Genomic DNA, 15,982 nt, shown 5'->3' with positions numbered 1-15,982 from the left:
CGTTTACCAATATCTTTACTTCTCACATTTAATCATTTCTTTTCCTTAGAAACCGAAAAATCTATCAGCTTCAGACAAAAGCAAAATAGTGATATATTATAAAGGACATCAGAGAAAAATAGTTGGAGTTATCACCAAGGCTACATAATACAATAATTGTGGGGGAATGTCCCATGGCTGCAAATAGAGCTTGCCTACAGGATTAACATTCACATAGCCTGCTGCTAATGACAAGTATCTAATGCCGTAAGGAATCAAGAAGAGCAAATGAAAAATGGAAGAATTCCTGTATCAACAATTTTGGGAATAGACAAGACAAGATTATTAGTATTCAAAGAAATCTAGGGAAACTAATCTAGATTAAAGAGTGTAGGAATTTTTAGGAGCAAAATTTCTATTTGATAATCTTAAAGTGTGTTTTTTTAAAAAAATTGGGATGGTGGATGTTGTTTATTAAAGTAAGGCATTTGCAAAAAGTGCTTTATGAAATATTCTATTACAATGAATAGTGGAACATATAAATCATTCTCAATTATCCTCCATGCATGGTGGCATGTTTTGTTCCTGTACCTGCACTTTTATTTTGAAATCTTTCAGCATAACTAATTTCAACATTTCTAATCATATTTCACCTGATAGTAACATTTCTTTCTATTGCCATAAACACCTCTTCTGAGAGAGATTTCTTCAAAGTGGAAACAAAGAATAGAGATGGCAAATTCCTGAAGTTAAATAATGCATAATAGAGAATATCAAGTCACATGGGAATGTAAGTTGGGCAAGATAGGGGTCCTGTTAGGTCAAAGTGGTCTATCTAATCAAGAAAGATCATATTGTTTTATTAATATGCTGTTATCAATGAATTTCATTAATAGAATCTTATTAGTCAAGAACTGAAGAAAAGAAAGACTATTTTAATGGTCTGCTGCAATGTTAAGAATAGTTCCTAAGAATCCAGGAAGGCCTATAACAGTAATTTATTTACATTTTTTTCGGTTGACTGAAAGTATAAATTTATTCAACTTTAGAAATCATTAATTTTTAGCAGTTACTTTTATTGCTTAAAACATTGTTTCTAAATTTAATAGAAACTATAATATTTGTATTTGCCCTGGGATTTTTGGAAGTTTGGAAGGACTTCACTTATTTTTTGCAGGATTATGTTATGCATTTCTCTGTTTGCACTGAAGTGCAGAATCAGAAATACAAGTAGCCACCAGACAGGCACTTAAACTCTGGCTCCACTGAAATCAGCAGCAAATTCTTTAAGATTGTTACAATAAAGTATGCATTTGTTTAAAAACCTTAAGAGTTCCTGAGACAGAGCAACTCTATTTACATCTTGACTTAAACAGTCATAAGATTTCAAAGTAAATTGATGACTGCAAGCAAAAAAATTAGAAAACATTTGAAAATCAATGCTTTTATTCTTTTCAAAACAACAAAATAATATACCGATTAATATATATTAAGGAACATGTATGACATTAATTTACCAAAAGCTTCCTTTATTTGCACGGTTAGGCTCATCAATTATATTTCACTTGCTCAAGCATTACAAAATATATTGGAGGGTATATTTTTAAATATAAATCCATGGTTTTAAAAATTTGTGAGATTGTATTTGATAAGATGAAAGTATCTGAATTTTAAGAGAGGTTTTACAAATATAAAAAACTAAAGCCAAATGAACTAGCAAAAAGAATGCACTAAAGTAGGAGAGTGTTATGAACTGAACTAGCCCAGGTGATTGTCACATAGAAAATCAGTTTCAAACTAATATAGTACATTATAGGGAAAGAAACCCTCCTATTTCAATATAATACTTACCTCAACAATATCTGAATTCGTTCGACTCTCATGCGGTTCATTGTATTCTGTATACTTCAGCAACACCTTGTCCATATCAGTGCTGGCATACTGGAAAAGTTTATTGGTGCTGTTGAAGATTATGAGAGCAATTTCACAGTCGCATAGAACACTCAACTCATAAGCCTTCTTCATTAACCCAAATTTCCTCTTCGTAAAAGTCACCTAAAACAAACAATTAAGGCAGAAATCAGGTTTGATCCTTTCTCAATTGCTTTAATTCCTAGATTCTAACAAGTTTAGAAGTGGACTGCATAATATCAATGCTGAGTGTAAATATATATAATAAACAACTAACTGAAGAAAGGCTTGAATGACATTCATTAATCTGGGCCTCATCTTTACAGATTTAAGCCAGGACATTCTATATAATAATGCAATTCAAAATATGCAGTACACAATGTCACCTTTAATGTTTTCCTTAAATCAACTATTTCATACATTATTAGTTTCCTATACTTTTTATTTTCATTTACTATAAACTTGTTTGTTACTTGCAAACCTATCAACATTTAAATTTGTAATTCATTGTTCTCTTTGGAGGACTTCATCTATGTTAGCCAGTTCTAACCAACTGTATATTAGGAGACCTGAAACAAAACTGGTCCTGCCTTATGTCAAATAACAGACTGTTTAAAAAGGACTGCTTTCTAAATAAAAAATATTAATTAACATTTTCTTCATCAGGTACTGATTATAAGACACAAATCTAACAGCTTTCTGATGTAATCAAATCAAACCTATAGTATAATGCTATGGCTAAGGAGCTAGTTACACGCTCTAAGGCTACTTAATTAGTTCTAATTTCTATCAGTTCTTTAATGCTATCAATAAGAATATCTATAAAGCATAAAACACTCCAGTATGTATTATTCATAAAGGTGTGTTTAATCTTCTCATAAGTCTAATGCATGCTAATGCAATGCAAGCTGCTATAAAATATTATTTAACCATACCATGAAAAACGTGACATTAAATCCATTTCATGTTACCAACCAGCCCATCTCAAAAATGTATCTAGTTTCCTGTTCTTTGCAAATTTATATTCTACAATATAAAAAAACTACATTTGCATCTGATACATTATTTCTATTGATTTTTTACTATATAGAAGCAGAAGTCTAAAATAATTTTCAAATTATTACATTGTATTACATTGTATTCACATGGATATATACATGCAACTATCTCTACTATTCATTAAACAATAATATTAAACATAATTTGCAATCATATTTAATGTAACTATCAAATTTGCTGAACTGCATCACATTAGTATTGATCTACAAGCCAACAGATATATAAAAGATCTGACTACCTATCTGAGTAATGCTAGTGGAGTAAATCAGCATAACTCTGTGGAATTCAAACTATTTCAGTAGGATTTTTTGAAAAGAGTTTAGGTTCTAAACAATAATGCAATACTTAATTAGTTCTGTGCAGAGATTTCCTGAGCCACGTTAAGGTCCTATCTGGATGCCTGGAAGCAGTTAGATCTGGATAACTCTATCTATATCCAGTCCAATATTAACATCCTATTAGGTTGTTAATAAGATAACATCCTATTCCATGAGGAACACTGATAAAGATTGCTATACAAGTGCACAGAGCATTGAATCTGCTCAAAAAATTGAGAAGAAAATTATGGTGCCTTATCCACTAGGGTTACCATTATTCCACATTTGCTTATCTTGATTTGACATTCCAAAAACACTTGAGCTCATGAAACCAAACTCAACTTTGTCAAAGAAATTGATAAAATATAACCATGTAGGTCCAGTAGGCATGTTTATAGCCAATTTGAAACTAATGTTATTTCAAGATGGGGTTTGGTTTATAAAACATGAAAATATTTTTTCCAAGTAATATGAGTTTATGTGTGATTTGTTCTTTTTTTAAAAAAGAGAAAAGGTCTAGATCCTAAAATATGGATTGGGCTGGATATATAAATCCCATATACTGTTTCTGCATTTGAAACTATTTTCAATGAAAGTTGCAGACCACAGTACTTGGAAAAAGACCGTCTGTATGTGGAATAGTTTCTGTTGAATAAAAACCTCAGAATTTAGCATATTAAACATTCTCACCATCAACAGTACATTTTGGAACAGAAATATCTATAAGACCACTGTGTTTACAGTTAGGTATTTCTGAATACTGAAGCTGACCACATGAATGTGCTACATAGCACATACTAATTTTCATGAGATTTGTTGCAGACTTTTGCAAATGACTTCTTTTCATTAGGCTGTAATTTAAAACAATGACAGAATAACTAAAGCATTTATTTCTTTAAAAAAGATTAAAATGTAATCCTAATTGCTTGGAATATGATTCATTAGCATTTTCCCCAGGTGCATTATATGATGATCTTACCATTGTTCACCAAGATATAAAACTGGTTTTATGCATCACTGTTTCTAAAGTGAAATAATTTTTACTATTCATTTAAAATATGCCACTCACAGTTAAAAATTTCAGACTTCTTTGCACTTAGCATAGTATCATCATAAATCATTAATCTCTTATACTTTTACAATAAGCTGTCATAGGAATGAATCTATTCTTTTCATGTTAGTGAAAGTTCAAGACTTAAGAAATTATTAAGAGCATCGTGAAAGGTATTTAATTTTTTTCTTTTTCATTATTCATGTGCTAAAACAAAGTATATTAGGTTTTTAATGTATGTGATTTATAAAAACAAAAAACAATATTATGTACTTTTAAATAATATATTGGTCTCTCAAGTCTGCTAAATTAATCATTCAACTAATTAATTAAAATCAGTCTCTTGTCTTGGTTCAAGTCACCTTGAATCTGAAGATATGTGATTTTGTCCTCATTAATAAAGTTTTAAATAATTGAATTTATCTGCAGGCATGAAACCCTGAAATATCTTCCTAACTCTAGCAATACCATTTTCTACCATATTTGCCTGAAATATTTAGTTCCACAAATACGTTTTAACAATAAAGACATTTATCTAATTCCATATAGACATATTAGTGCTTAAAGGAAATGCTGAAATGATAACCTTTCTCATTGCCCTTGATATCAGATGTCCTGGGACTGAATCCTCAGCATCAGAATTCATTCCATGAATAGTAAACAACAACTGCTATGATCTTTTGGCATTAGCTGTGTTAAACTAGAGTGGATGAGAGTTGCAGTCAAAAGACTTTAATGGCACTAAATCGCTTAACCCTGTTACAGAATAATGTTTCTGAATGAATATTTTCTTTTTTTCTTTTTGGTGAACAGACTGTAGATGCCTATCAAAAACATACATAGCAAACAGCAAACAGTTCAGAGTCCATTATTTTCAGTGATTCCAAAATTTGGAACTGTATTGCTTATGTGTAACCATCTTGCTCCATTATGACTGTTGCTGAGCATATTTACACATGCAAACACACATACACACATATGTATCTGAATATTGCATGCAAAATTTTCAGTGTATTAGAAAGCTGCAATGTTATTTCCCAGTATCTAATAAAAATATCCTTGCCTTCTAAAATATCTGTCTAAATCATTTTCTCCAATTAACCTTTTCAAATACTAATAATAATAATTTCAGATAATCTCAATCCAGCCATAAAAACCCTACTATCAATATGTGCCCTGACAATTGGTAAACCAGATATCTAATTGAATTTATATGTTACTATGGTGGCTGATTACTTTATATCCTAGTTGCCATCAACTAGTGGAGCCGGGTCAAAAAATACTATTGGTTATTATACTTATTATATTCTATTTCAAGGGTTATAGGTGAACCTATTAAATAATGACACAATACAGGTTTAGTGCTAATCAGCACATTGTTTTATATTTTTATCTGTATAAATTAACTTGTTTTAATTCATGGATTCAGGCAATTTTTTGAAGACTTTCCATCAAACAACATCTGGCATTAAAATCAAAATTCTCCATTAGGTTGGGATGTTCTATGGTAGCAATGACATGTCACTGCAATAGGAATAAGGTAATGAGTAAACCAGCCCACACTTCAAGAGCAACAAAAGAGCTAGGCAATCACCAACTGAGTAATTGCACTGAGTTCCCATTTATCCAAGGCAGAAATATGTTCTATGTCAATGAAAAGTAGAAAACTAAAACATCACAGTCCACCAATTAACACTGTCAAAACAAATTCTTGTGATGATCAATAATGACATTTATCATGATATTTATTTCCCACCATCTTTTAGTGATTTTGCAATGTGAAAATGCCATAGCTAAACAACTAATTATATATGTATAAAAGAACCTGAATTATTAACAAATAAAATAAACTTTCATATATTATAATTGCCTGTAATAACTCATGGTCTCTTTCTCACCCTTACCCAGTTCCAACTTTCTTGCCTTGATGCTGTTGTATTAAATAGAATGGTGGAGATGACAATATACTTTCTCTGTGTCTGTTCTCATCTATAATGCTTGCCTGAAAATTTCCAAAAGTCTGGATGTTTAATATAGCTATCTAGCAAACTGCTAACTACTCCTGGTTTCATTGTGCTTCTTTTCTTTTTTTAACAGTGTCCTATCAAAATGGACGTGACATAAATTATGAGATAAATAAGCATTGGCTAACTTTTTAGTTAACTTTTTAGTTAATTCCTCACAGAAGACTAATTCATGCAACCTTATTCACTATCAATTTAATGACATGGAACTTTCAAAATAAACTCCTCGGAACTATCTTAGGTTTACTTAAAGATGCTCCTGTTCCTTCTCTCTATGCAGAATCTGATAGATACCTAATTAAAGCTGGAATAATTGGAAAACTCCTCTCATTACTTGATTTTGACTTGTAAAGCAGTGCCTGCTGGAGAAGTGAATTTTTCCACTCACTCTTGTACCACTAGTTGCTTTACATTTTTATTCCATCACATGTGTATCTTTCATTTTTTGTCAAAATTATTTTAAATTCAAATAATCCATACAGTAATCTGTTATTCAAAAACAGGATGTTGGAATCCTTAAATTTAAATTGTTTCAATTATTACAAAATAAAATTATCCTTTAGAATGCACTAAAAGTGAATGTGAACATTGGCTAATTAACTTTTAGTTAACTTTTTAGTTAATTCCTAAATCCTTCAGATTCCAGCAAATGGCATCAGTAACTGGAGTCAATTTCTCAATATTCGGTATAATATATGCCAGTCTTTGCTCCAAGGAAATTATAGAAGATTTCACCATTGTTTATTGTATTGACCTACTTCCACTTCAGCATGTGGAAATATTCTGGAGCCTCTCTTGATAAGAAAATCATTTTTGTCTGATTCATATAAAATTGAATATTTAATAAAGTTAGATAAGGAGGCATTGCTATAGAAATTAGTAAGATTTTCATCAGCTGCTGCTAAACAGAAAAAACATTTTATCAAAACTTTTTAATGTTTTCTAATATTTTATGTGCTACAATAATATTGTTTTAATCAGAATTATAGTTTATCTGACTTGTTAAATTTATAATGGAAAAAGGTTTAAATATGTAATGGATAATGACGACTTGTGTGTTTTGAAAAAAATTAATAAAACTTGTTTTAAAAAATAATAATAATAATAATATTGTTTTAATATGCTTACTTGTACTTATTTGCTGTAAGCCTGAAATCCAGGTTAATGGTTCTTCAAATTTGCTTTGCCATGCTTTATTGCCCCATGCATTTTGAGAGATAATTCTTAATTTGCTTTTGACACATCTGTCTGCAATTGTTTTTTTCTATATAAAGTAGTTTGAAATTATATTTTTATTGCCTTAACAAGAATGAGATGGGACCTCATTGAGCTTATTCATGCTTTGATTATGATTAGCAAGATTGATGTGTACTAAAACCCACACTCTAATAGGGCTTCCACTATTAAAACTCCTTGAGCATAATATGTATCTTCTCACTTATTGTACATGTACCTTCTCTTTCACCTCAGAGGAATGAATTAATTGGTGGAGAAAAAGACAAGAATCAGATGCCACCACCTGTTTGTTCAAATCTAGCCAATGCAGTACACAATCCACTGTTCAGCATGTCTACCATCTTTGAAGAGGCACTGTAACTTTACCTTTGGAACTATTGAGATGACAGATGACAGCCAGTTTAATCTCTATGTATGATATGTGTAACTTCAAAATTTCAAGCTCAGCCTGAAGCCACGTTGGTAAAAATCAGTATATGCTAATGTGGGTTCAAATGTCATGAGAATGACTTGAGTAAAAATGAAATATTTTCACAAGGAGCAAGTCTTTCTAAAATATAAATACAGAGATACAAAATGATCCTTCTTGTGTAACTGTTGAAAACTAACTAAAATGTTTATTTGTAATGAAGGACACTTTACTGTTTTCTGATCTGATTCTCTGACATATAACAGAACTTTGTAGAACATGACAAAATTGACTTCTTCCACCTAGAAGCCATCCCATCAATTTGTGGTACCAAAAAAGGAATGGCATTTAGCCATTGTTTATGTTTAACTAAAATTATAGCCGAAATTCTGTGCCACTCCTAGCTGTAAATGGCTCAGTGTAGGAGCAAAAATTACGGGTGGAAGGTAAAAGCCACAAATCCACTTACTACGTCATCCACTTTTGTGGTGATAAATTATGATACAGAACTATGTTGCTTTTATGTCTGTTGTCCCTCCTCTTCCCCCTTCTCAGGATATTTCTGTGTCTCTTTTAAAAATTTAGTAAGCTGGCAAAATAATTATGACCCTCCTATAATAACAGTGTTGGTATCCACCACAGACACAAAGAAAGAACAGACTTGCTGTGACCCTTTTATTTCACCATACAAACTGGAGCTATTATTTAATTTTCTTTATCCTGGTATTTTCTAGAAATCCTAATCAAAATTGTTCTCAATAATTATTTAATGTTAACATATCTAGAAAACCTCATATTGCTATAGTCTTCCATTATTCCACTGTACATAGAAATGGAAATACAACAAATACAAATACACCATGTAGAAATAATAGACATGTTTAATGCTAATTATAGCTGACATTTTAAAAATTGTCATATTTTTGAAAATCTTCAATAAAACTGAGTTTGTTGCTCCCACTGAAGTTAATCAGATTTTTTTAGTCATAACCATCTGGATTCAACATGTCTATCAAAAATAAAATATCCTCCCAAAACTATTTATAATTCTTATATTCTTTCCATTTTCCAGCCCAGAATTTTTAGGGCTTCTGCATATCTTTTCTAGAAAAGAATCTAGAGCAGGGAACCCCAACCCCTGGTCTATGGACTGGCACCAGACTGCAGCATGCCAGAAATTCTAGTCATGCAAACAAGCAATGTCCCACCATTGGATGAAGGCAGCACATGAAACCATGCCCCCTGAGGTCCACAGAAAAACCTCTCTCTACAGAACCAGTCCCTGGTGCCCAAGAGGTTGGGGGCCACTGATCTAAGTACAGTACTTAGGTACAATTAGCTTCCATGCAAAACTGTCAACAGTTTTCTTGTAGTAAAAATCTCCAAGCTAAATCTCCTTTTCTCTCTTCTCTTTACTATTTGTGTGTTTCAAATCACGTCTGAACAAAGATTTTCTTACATCCAATTTTTTGATTACACAGTAGCAGTGATAAGCTGAAGCATCATTGGACGGTTTTCCCCTGACAAATCTTCTTTTGTATCATGATCAGATAGGACCCACTGAATGAAAGGACCTTTAAAAAGAGCAGCTAAGGACACTCCATCACCCTCCTGCTATGTCTCTTATAATTCTTCAATATAATTTACAGGGACAAGGCAGGACTGAAAGAAACTGAAAAGGGAACCATTGTCCTTGACAAAGCATGCTGATCCACAACTGGCTAAAAAGGGGGTGCAATACAGATGCTTTCAAGTTGTGGCTCTAATGTGAACTACCCCCATCCATTCTTAAGCAAGGGGAAAAAAGTTCTGAAGTATTAAGATGATTGAATATCATGAACTTCAGAGGGATTGAACATACTTAAATCTAAATATGCTATTGAACTGGGTTGAGGATTGGGAAGCAGAATAAAAGAAAACATAGCTTTCTGGAGAATCATGAACCCCCCCTCCCTTTTTTTTTTTGCTACAACAATAGAAGTCTAGTAATGAAGAAGAGAGGTAATCAAACTGCAGTTTTACTGTAATACTTTTAATACCACAGATCTTGCACTTCAAATATAGGATTGTCTATTTTGTAAGCAGATTTGCTTTAAGAATAGCAAACAAAAAGAAAACTCAGTATATAAATTGGCATTGTAAATGACTTTATGACTTGTCAATATTTAGCATCCCCTTTCTTGAACACATCTGAAAACAATTTTATTCTTTTGCAAGTTGGATAGATGGGCTTCCTCAGAATGGCAGTTCAGTACTTTACTTGCTGACAGGAATATCCTTGATCAGCTCTTGTTCTGTTTCACTCTCTGCACTGTATTCTGTTATCCCTTATGTAAACATTGTGGATATTTTTGAGAATCATATGAGAAAACTTTCTTACTGCAACAAACTATACCCTGCTGAATGTTAGACGATAGTGCAGAAGAATTTGTCTGATGCATTGTAAGAAACAATAAGACTATACTTTAGCCACAAAATGCCTAAGACACTTTGGCAAATATAAATACATGTTTGGGTTGAAAACATGTTTACTAGTTAAAACAAAGCTAAAATGTTCATGAGGTAAAGGTCAGAGAATATTTCATTCCCTACCGAGCAAATGGTCAGGAAGCACATTTGTCTCCATTTCCTGTCAAAACAGGAAGAGTGCAACTTCTTCCTCCACACAATGACTTTAGTTTTGCTTCCCACCTCCAGCTCTTATTCCCTGAGGGCCTTCCAAACGAATCCTTAAAAGACAGACATAACTGTTTCTTTGGCTTGCTTGTTCTAGTCTTTGACAACTCATTGACATGGTTTGCTGTTTACATTCCTATTTGTACTGAGAATGAAGAGCAATGTAATCTATATAAATAATTTATTCTAAAATTATGCTTCAATACAGTTTATCAGTCAAGGAGCCCCTGGATCCTGGTATCAATTAGCACCCCCCCTTTTTTTTCAACAAACAAAATTTCTACACCTTAAGGAAAGCTTTTAGAATTTGGCTTCATTAGGCATTAATTAAGATGTGCAAATTTCTAACAATTAAAAGTCCAGGGTTTTTTTCTTCTTCTTAAGCATGTCTTAAATTTTCCATATATTTATCTTGAACTATCATTGTTGTTCGAATATAGGCATGAACAAAGAAATACTAGAATCATATATTTGAAAACATTTCCATCTCAACTGTGCAATGGAATACTACTATTAAGATTTTTTTCCTAAAAATTATGTTTGAGGAAGAAAAAACAAGTTACAATTCTCATCTTACTTATTTCAAGTATGAAGAGAAAAAGTATATTTTTTATAAAATACGGAAATGTGTATATATTTTACTTTCATGAATTTTCATATGTAAGAATACAGACAGCATAATTTGTGACAGTAAACTGACAGTGGAAAAAAATGAGATTGTTGTATCTGTATACAAAGCCTTCTGGCTCCTTGCATGTGTGTGTGAATGAGCAAATGTGCTGATATAAGCGGCTTGATAATTTCATGTTGTTTAACTATTACTTTCAGAATCCTTCACTATTAGCATGCTGGGTGGGTCCCTAGAAGTTGTAGCCTAGCCACATCTGGAGAGCCACATGCTGCATCTTGTTTTACAGTCTTCTATTTAACTTGCAAGATACTACACTTATGAAATTTTACAATTTTAATTTCTAATGATGTAAGTGTACGTGTTTATTATTAAAACCAAAAGCATATATATCAGATTTATTAATGAGCTTGAATTTGTTTCAAATTATAACAATCAACCACTGCTAAGAGATAATCCTTTAATTTTAGATTGCTCATATATATAATTGAATATGTCCCTATTTTTGAAGGTACATTAACATGTTTTAAAAGTGGCATTGCCCAGATTTCTAGATTTTTTATTTAAAATAATGAAAATGTGTGCCTCATTTGGAACCATCTTTTCAATGTTGTTAAAAATATTTTGTTGATTGTATGAAGAAAATTAATCAACCAAATACAGCAGCTAAAGTCAGTATAGTATATAGCATTCAGTCCTATACTAAATTTGCAAGAATTATGCATTTTCTAAATACAATAAATAAAAGCCAGAGAATTGTTTTGGTTTTTGTCATTATAAATACCTTGTTTTCCTTTTAGTTTAATTTCAAAACCTCGTGTTTCACTATACTGAAGCAGAACTAGGGTTAACAGAAAAAATGATGTTTCTATTTTGAAATAATGCACATAATATTGGAAACAGATATCTGTAAATTGTGTGTGTTTAGGGGGGGGAGGAAAATCACAGGAATTGTAGAATGAATTGGAATAACCTCTCCCAAATGGAGAGAGATTAAAGTTTTAGATAAGCAACTGAACATCATATTTATTCTGGGCCTTCAGATAATTTTTTCCCCCTCACTTAAAAAAAAAATTACAGCCTTTAGGTCAGAGAATATTACGATAAATAAAATTCTGACTAAAAACAAAAGAGAAGGCTTGATCAGGAAGGATAGATCCAGTGAATCCATATTCACAAACTTAAGGGAAAAAAATCAGATTCTTTTTTAGTTCTAACATTATCTTGTTGTCTACAATGGGAGGGTTTTCTTTTTTAAAGCAAAAACAGACAAGAAGAGCAACAAGTATGGTTCCTCCTCCATTTCCTGGATAAGCCTGACAGATGTTGGATTTGTTAGCCACTGAAATTAAAGCTAAAATGACCATGCAGCAAATTAATCAACTCATGAACTCAATTCTGTACAGTTGAGAAAGGAGAGAATCCAAGCAAAGACACATTGAGAGAGTCTTTTTGTTTTTAATCTCTCTCACTGTGGCCAATGGGATATGATTAATTAAGTCAGCCACAGGCCTGATATTGTTTTATCATTTAGGAAAGAGTGTGTCAGGAACCTACTGATTAACACTGTTTCTGGCTGTATTTCTCTTGTAGAATGCTGAGCAAGGGAATAAGAGAATTTTCTGCCCTGGCTCTAAAGATACCTCTCGAAGCAGACATCTTATATGACACCTCAGCAATGCTGCCAGTATCATAGGACATCCAAGCCTCAATAAAATTCATACAGCAAGCCTGTCATGATTCATTCAGGTTTTATTACTTCACTGGAGCTAAAATGAAACTGCAGTAACTTGTCTATATCTATCCCAGAGTTATTTGTTCTGTGCCATCAAAGCACTGTAATCATTCGGATCAATGCATGGGCCCATCCTTGCATTTTTTAATGTATTAAAATATGATATTTGCATTTGCTTAGGTTCCAAGAAGAATCAGCTGGCAAAAAGATTATATTATACCCCTCTTTACCTACCACTTCTTGTAGTTGCTAATCTCTTTCAATATTCTTCCCTTTCCAATCATATGCCTGATTTTTAGAATGTGGTTTTTGGGGGTGAGTGTTTTATTGTATTATGAGACATGCTTGGGGGAAACTTTTTTTTACATACAGCACCCTGTATATGGGTCAAAATATAGATAATATTTTTCTTTAGATGTATTCCACACACACCTGAATCTTAATGTTTTAATTCTATGCCTTTCTACTGTCAGGTATCAGAGGTACTAGAATCAATTCATAAATCTTTGAATTAATCATCCACAATTCCATGTTCCAAGAAGTCCTAAACCATAACAAGTATGAATTTATATATATATCTCCTCTCTCTTTTAACTTAGAGAAACATTTAAAAATCTGTTTTAATCTTATTTTACATGATTTTATTTATTTATTTATTTTGTCAAGCGATTATAAGATTACAGGTATAAGTATAGACAGTTATGAGTACATGAAATGGATACATATAAGAAAAATAAAAAGAAACAATAGGACAGGGACGGTAGGCACATTGGTGCGCTTATGCACGCCCCCTACAAACCTCTTAGGAAAGGGGTGAGGTCAATGGTAGACAGTCTAAGGTTAAAGTCTAAGGTTTTGGGAGTTTGGGGAAGAAACCACAGAGTCAGGTAGAGTATTCCAGACATTGACCACACTGTTGCTGAAGTCGTATTTCCTGCAATCAAGTTTGGTGTGGTTAACCTTGAGTTTGTATCTATTGTGTGCTCTTGTATTGTTATGGTTGAAGCTGAAGTATTCATTGACAGGTAGGACATTGCAATATATAATTTTATATACTATACTTAGAACAGACCGAAGGCGGCATAGTTCTAGTTTTCTAGGTCTAGAATTTCGAGTCTGGTGGCATAAGGTATTCTGCAATGAGTAGAGGAGTGGATAACTCTTCTTGTAAAATATTTCTAAACTCTCTCAACAGTATTAGTATCAGATACATAATGCGGGTTCCAGACTGATGAGCTGTATTCAAGTATCAGAATATCAGAAAGTGATCAGAATGTCTGCTAACCATATCTACACCATAAAGTGATAAAGATTAAAATATTTCACCTAATGTTGTTTTTCATTGTTTCATTGCACTATCATCACCACTATCACTTCTACCATTTCTATTTTAATAATATATTTTAATATATTGTGGTCCAAAACCAAAAATCTGATAGTTCTGAAACACTAAAGAACTTATGCTTATGAAGCTAATACACAAAGGTGTCCCAAAGCTGCTGAAAATCTAGGTCCGGCAAGGTTATTATACCTCCTTTAAATCCAGCAAACATAGCATTATTTTAGCAGCATACTTTTTAAACAGGTATGCCACTAGCTTGGTAATTTTTAAAGAAAATTCTGGATTTATTTGGAAAATTAAAACAAAGATACCAGAAGTTCTCTCAACATTTCTTATCCACAAAGAAAGGACTCATACATCAGTCTTGAATTTAAAAAAAAAGACTCGAGATTTCAGCAAGAGTGATGCTGACCCTTTTTTCTTCACTTCATAATGCAGCAATATTGAGGGGAAAAAAGTAAATATAAATTTATATTAAGACTAAGCTGTGATTATATAATGGCAATTTATAGTTCCAAATGCTAAGTTTTATTTATCTATTGACAGCATTTATGTGTTGTCACACAGCTCATTATATCTATATCTGTACACACTAGAGAGATAGAGAAAGACTGGCAGGATTTTTGTTTTTTTAGTCTCCAAAAAAATTAATAATCTTTTCAGGAAGCTGGCAGTTGCTGCATGTCTTGCAACATTGGAGATGCAAGAATGAAACAATTTGAATTAAAAAAATCAGAAAGGGATCTTGTGGAATTTGGCTTTTTGGATGGAATTTTGGCCATTTTAAACGTGCGTTTTTAAAGAAGCACAGCCCCCCACCCAATCATATACAGACAATGTATGCCATCTAGTGGTATCACGGTCACTATAGCACCCATGGGTGCTACAGTGCCAAACTCTGGTCCAGGAATATAGACAGCCAGAGATATTCAAGTGGCAGAACAAAATTTTTAGGCTTGATATTTTGAGCATCCCAAAGAAAGAAGGAAGGCAGAATAAAGGTACAATACCTGGAGTGAATTCAGTGGCCCACTTTCAAAGAAGTAAAACGTTTTACATAAAATACTTTGTCTACTCTGCTTACTATTTTTGTGTGCATTATTGTTGTGCATAAAAAGCGTAAGGCAGTTATGGCAGGAAAAAAAAAAAAAAACAAGAGGCTTTTTCCTAACCAATAATTCACAACTGATATTACTCTTTTGTGCATGCACAATTACAGTTTTATAGTGTGCACACACAAACACACAATTCTTTTATTTATTTTATTACTTGCTATCACATACTGTTAGTGTAGATTTTGTACATTACGTGGACCTATTTTGTTAACTGAAATAATCAAAGCTCGTAATTTTTTTTCCAACAGAATATTGTAAATAAATCCTATAAACAGATTGCTATTCTCTCTATTCATCAGCACATTAATTCTCTGAAACACAGCAGAATAGAAACAAGTTCACTGTAGGTAAAAAAGCTGGCAAAAGAAAGATCAAGATGAAAAAGAAAAAATGCTAAAAAAAATTAACCAGTACATTCCTATGTACTGTATTTGGGCAGTGTTTCCCAATTTTGTTCCCTTATCTAGTTTAACCTACTCCTCATCCTTCTTCTCAAGTCA

The 15,982-nt window shown here is 32.4% G+C and overlaps 1 protein-coding gene across 13 annotated transcripts in view; it reads right to left on the bottom strand.

The window, feature by feature from the left end:
• MEF2C (myocyte enhancer factor 2C) overlaps positions 1–15,982 on the bottom strand; it is a 199,734-nt gene that overhangs the window by 93,390 nt on the left and 90,362 nt on the right. For all 13 annotated transcript variants that reach the window (XM_087958202.1, XM_026672222.2, XM_026672275.2 and 10 more), the window contains one exon: positions 1,831–2,034. In XM_087958202.1, coding sequence (XP_087814328.1) covers positions 1,831–2,034 — 204 coding nt within the window. The remainder of the gene's footprint in view (positions 1–1,830; positions 2,035–15,982) is intronic.

This window comes from Notechis scutatus, chromosome 2 (genome assembly GCF_049901735.1).
Source record: "Notechis scutatus isolate UNSWTSFEM ecotype Mainland chromosome 2, rNotScu1.2, whole genome shotgun sequence".
In the NCBI taxonomy this organism is placed as follows: domain Eukaryota; kingdom Metazoa; phylum Chordata; class Lepidosauria; order Squamata; family Elapidae; genus Notechis; species Notechis scutatus.
The sequence above is the reverse complement of the archived record's forward strand: the minus strand, read 5'-3'. Positions and strand labels throughout refer to the sequence as shown.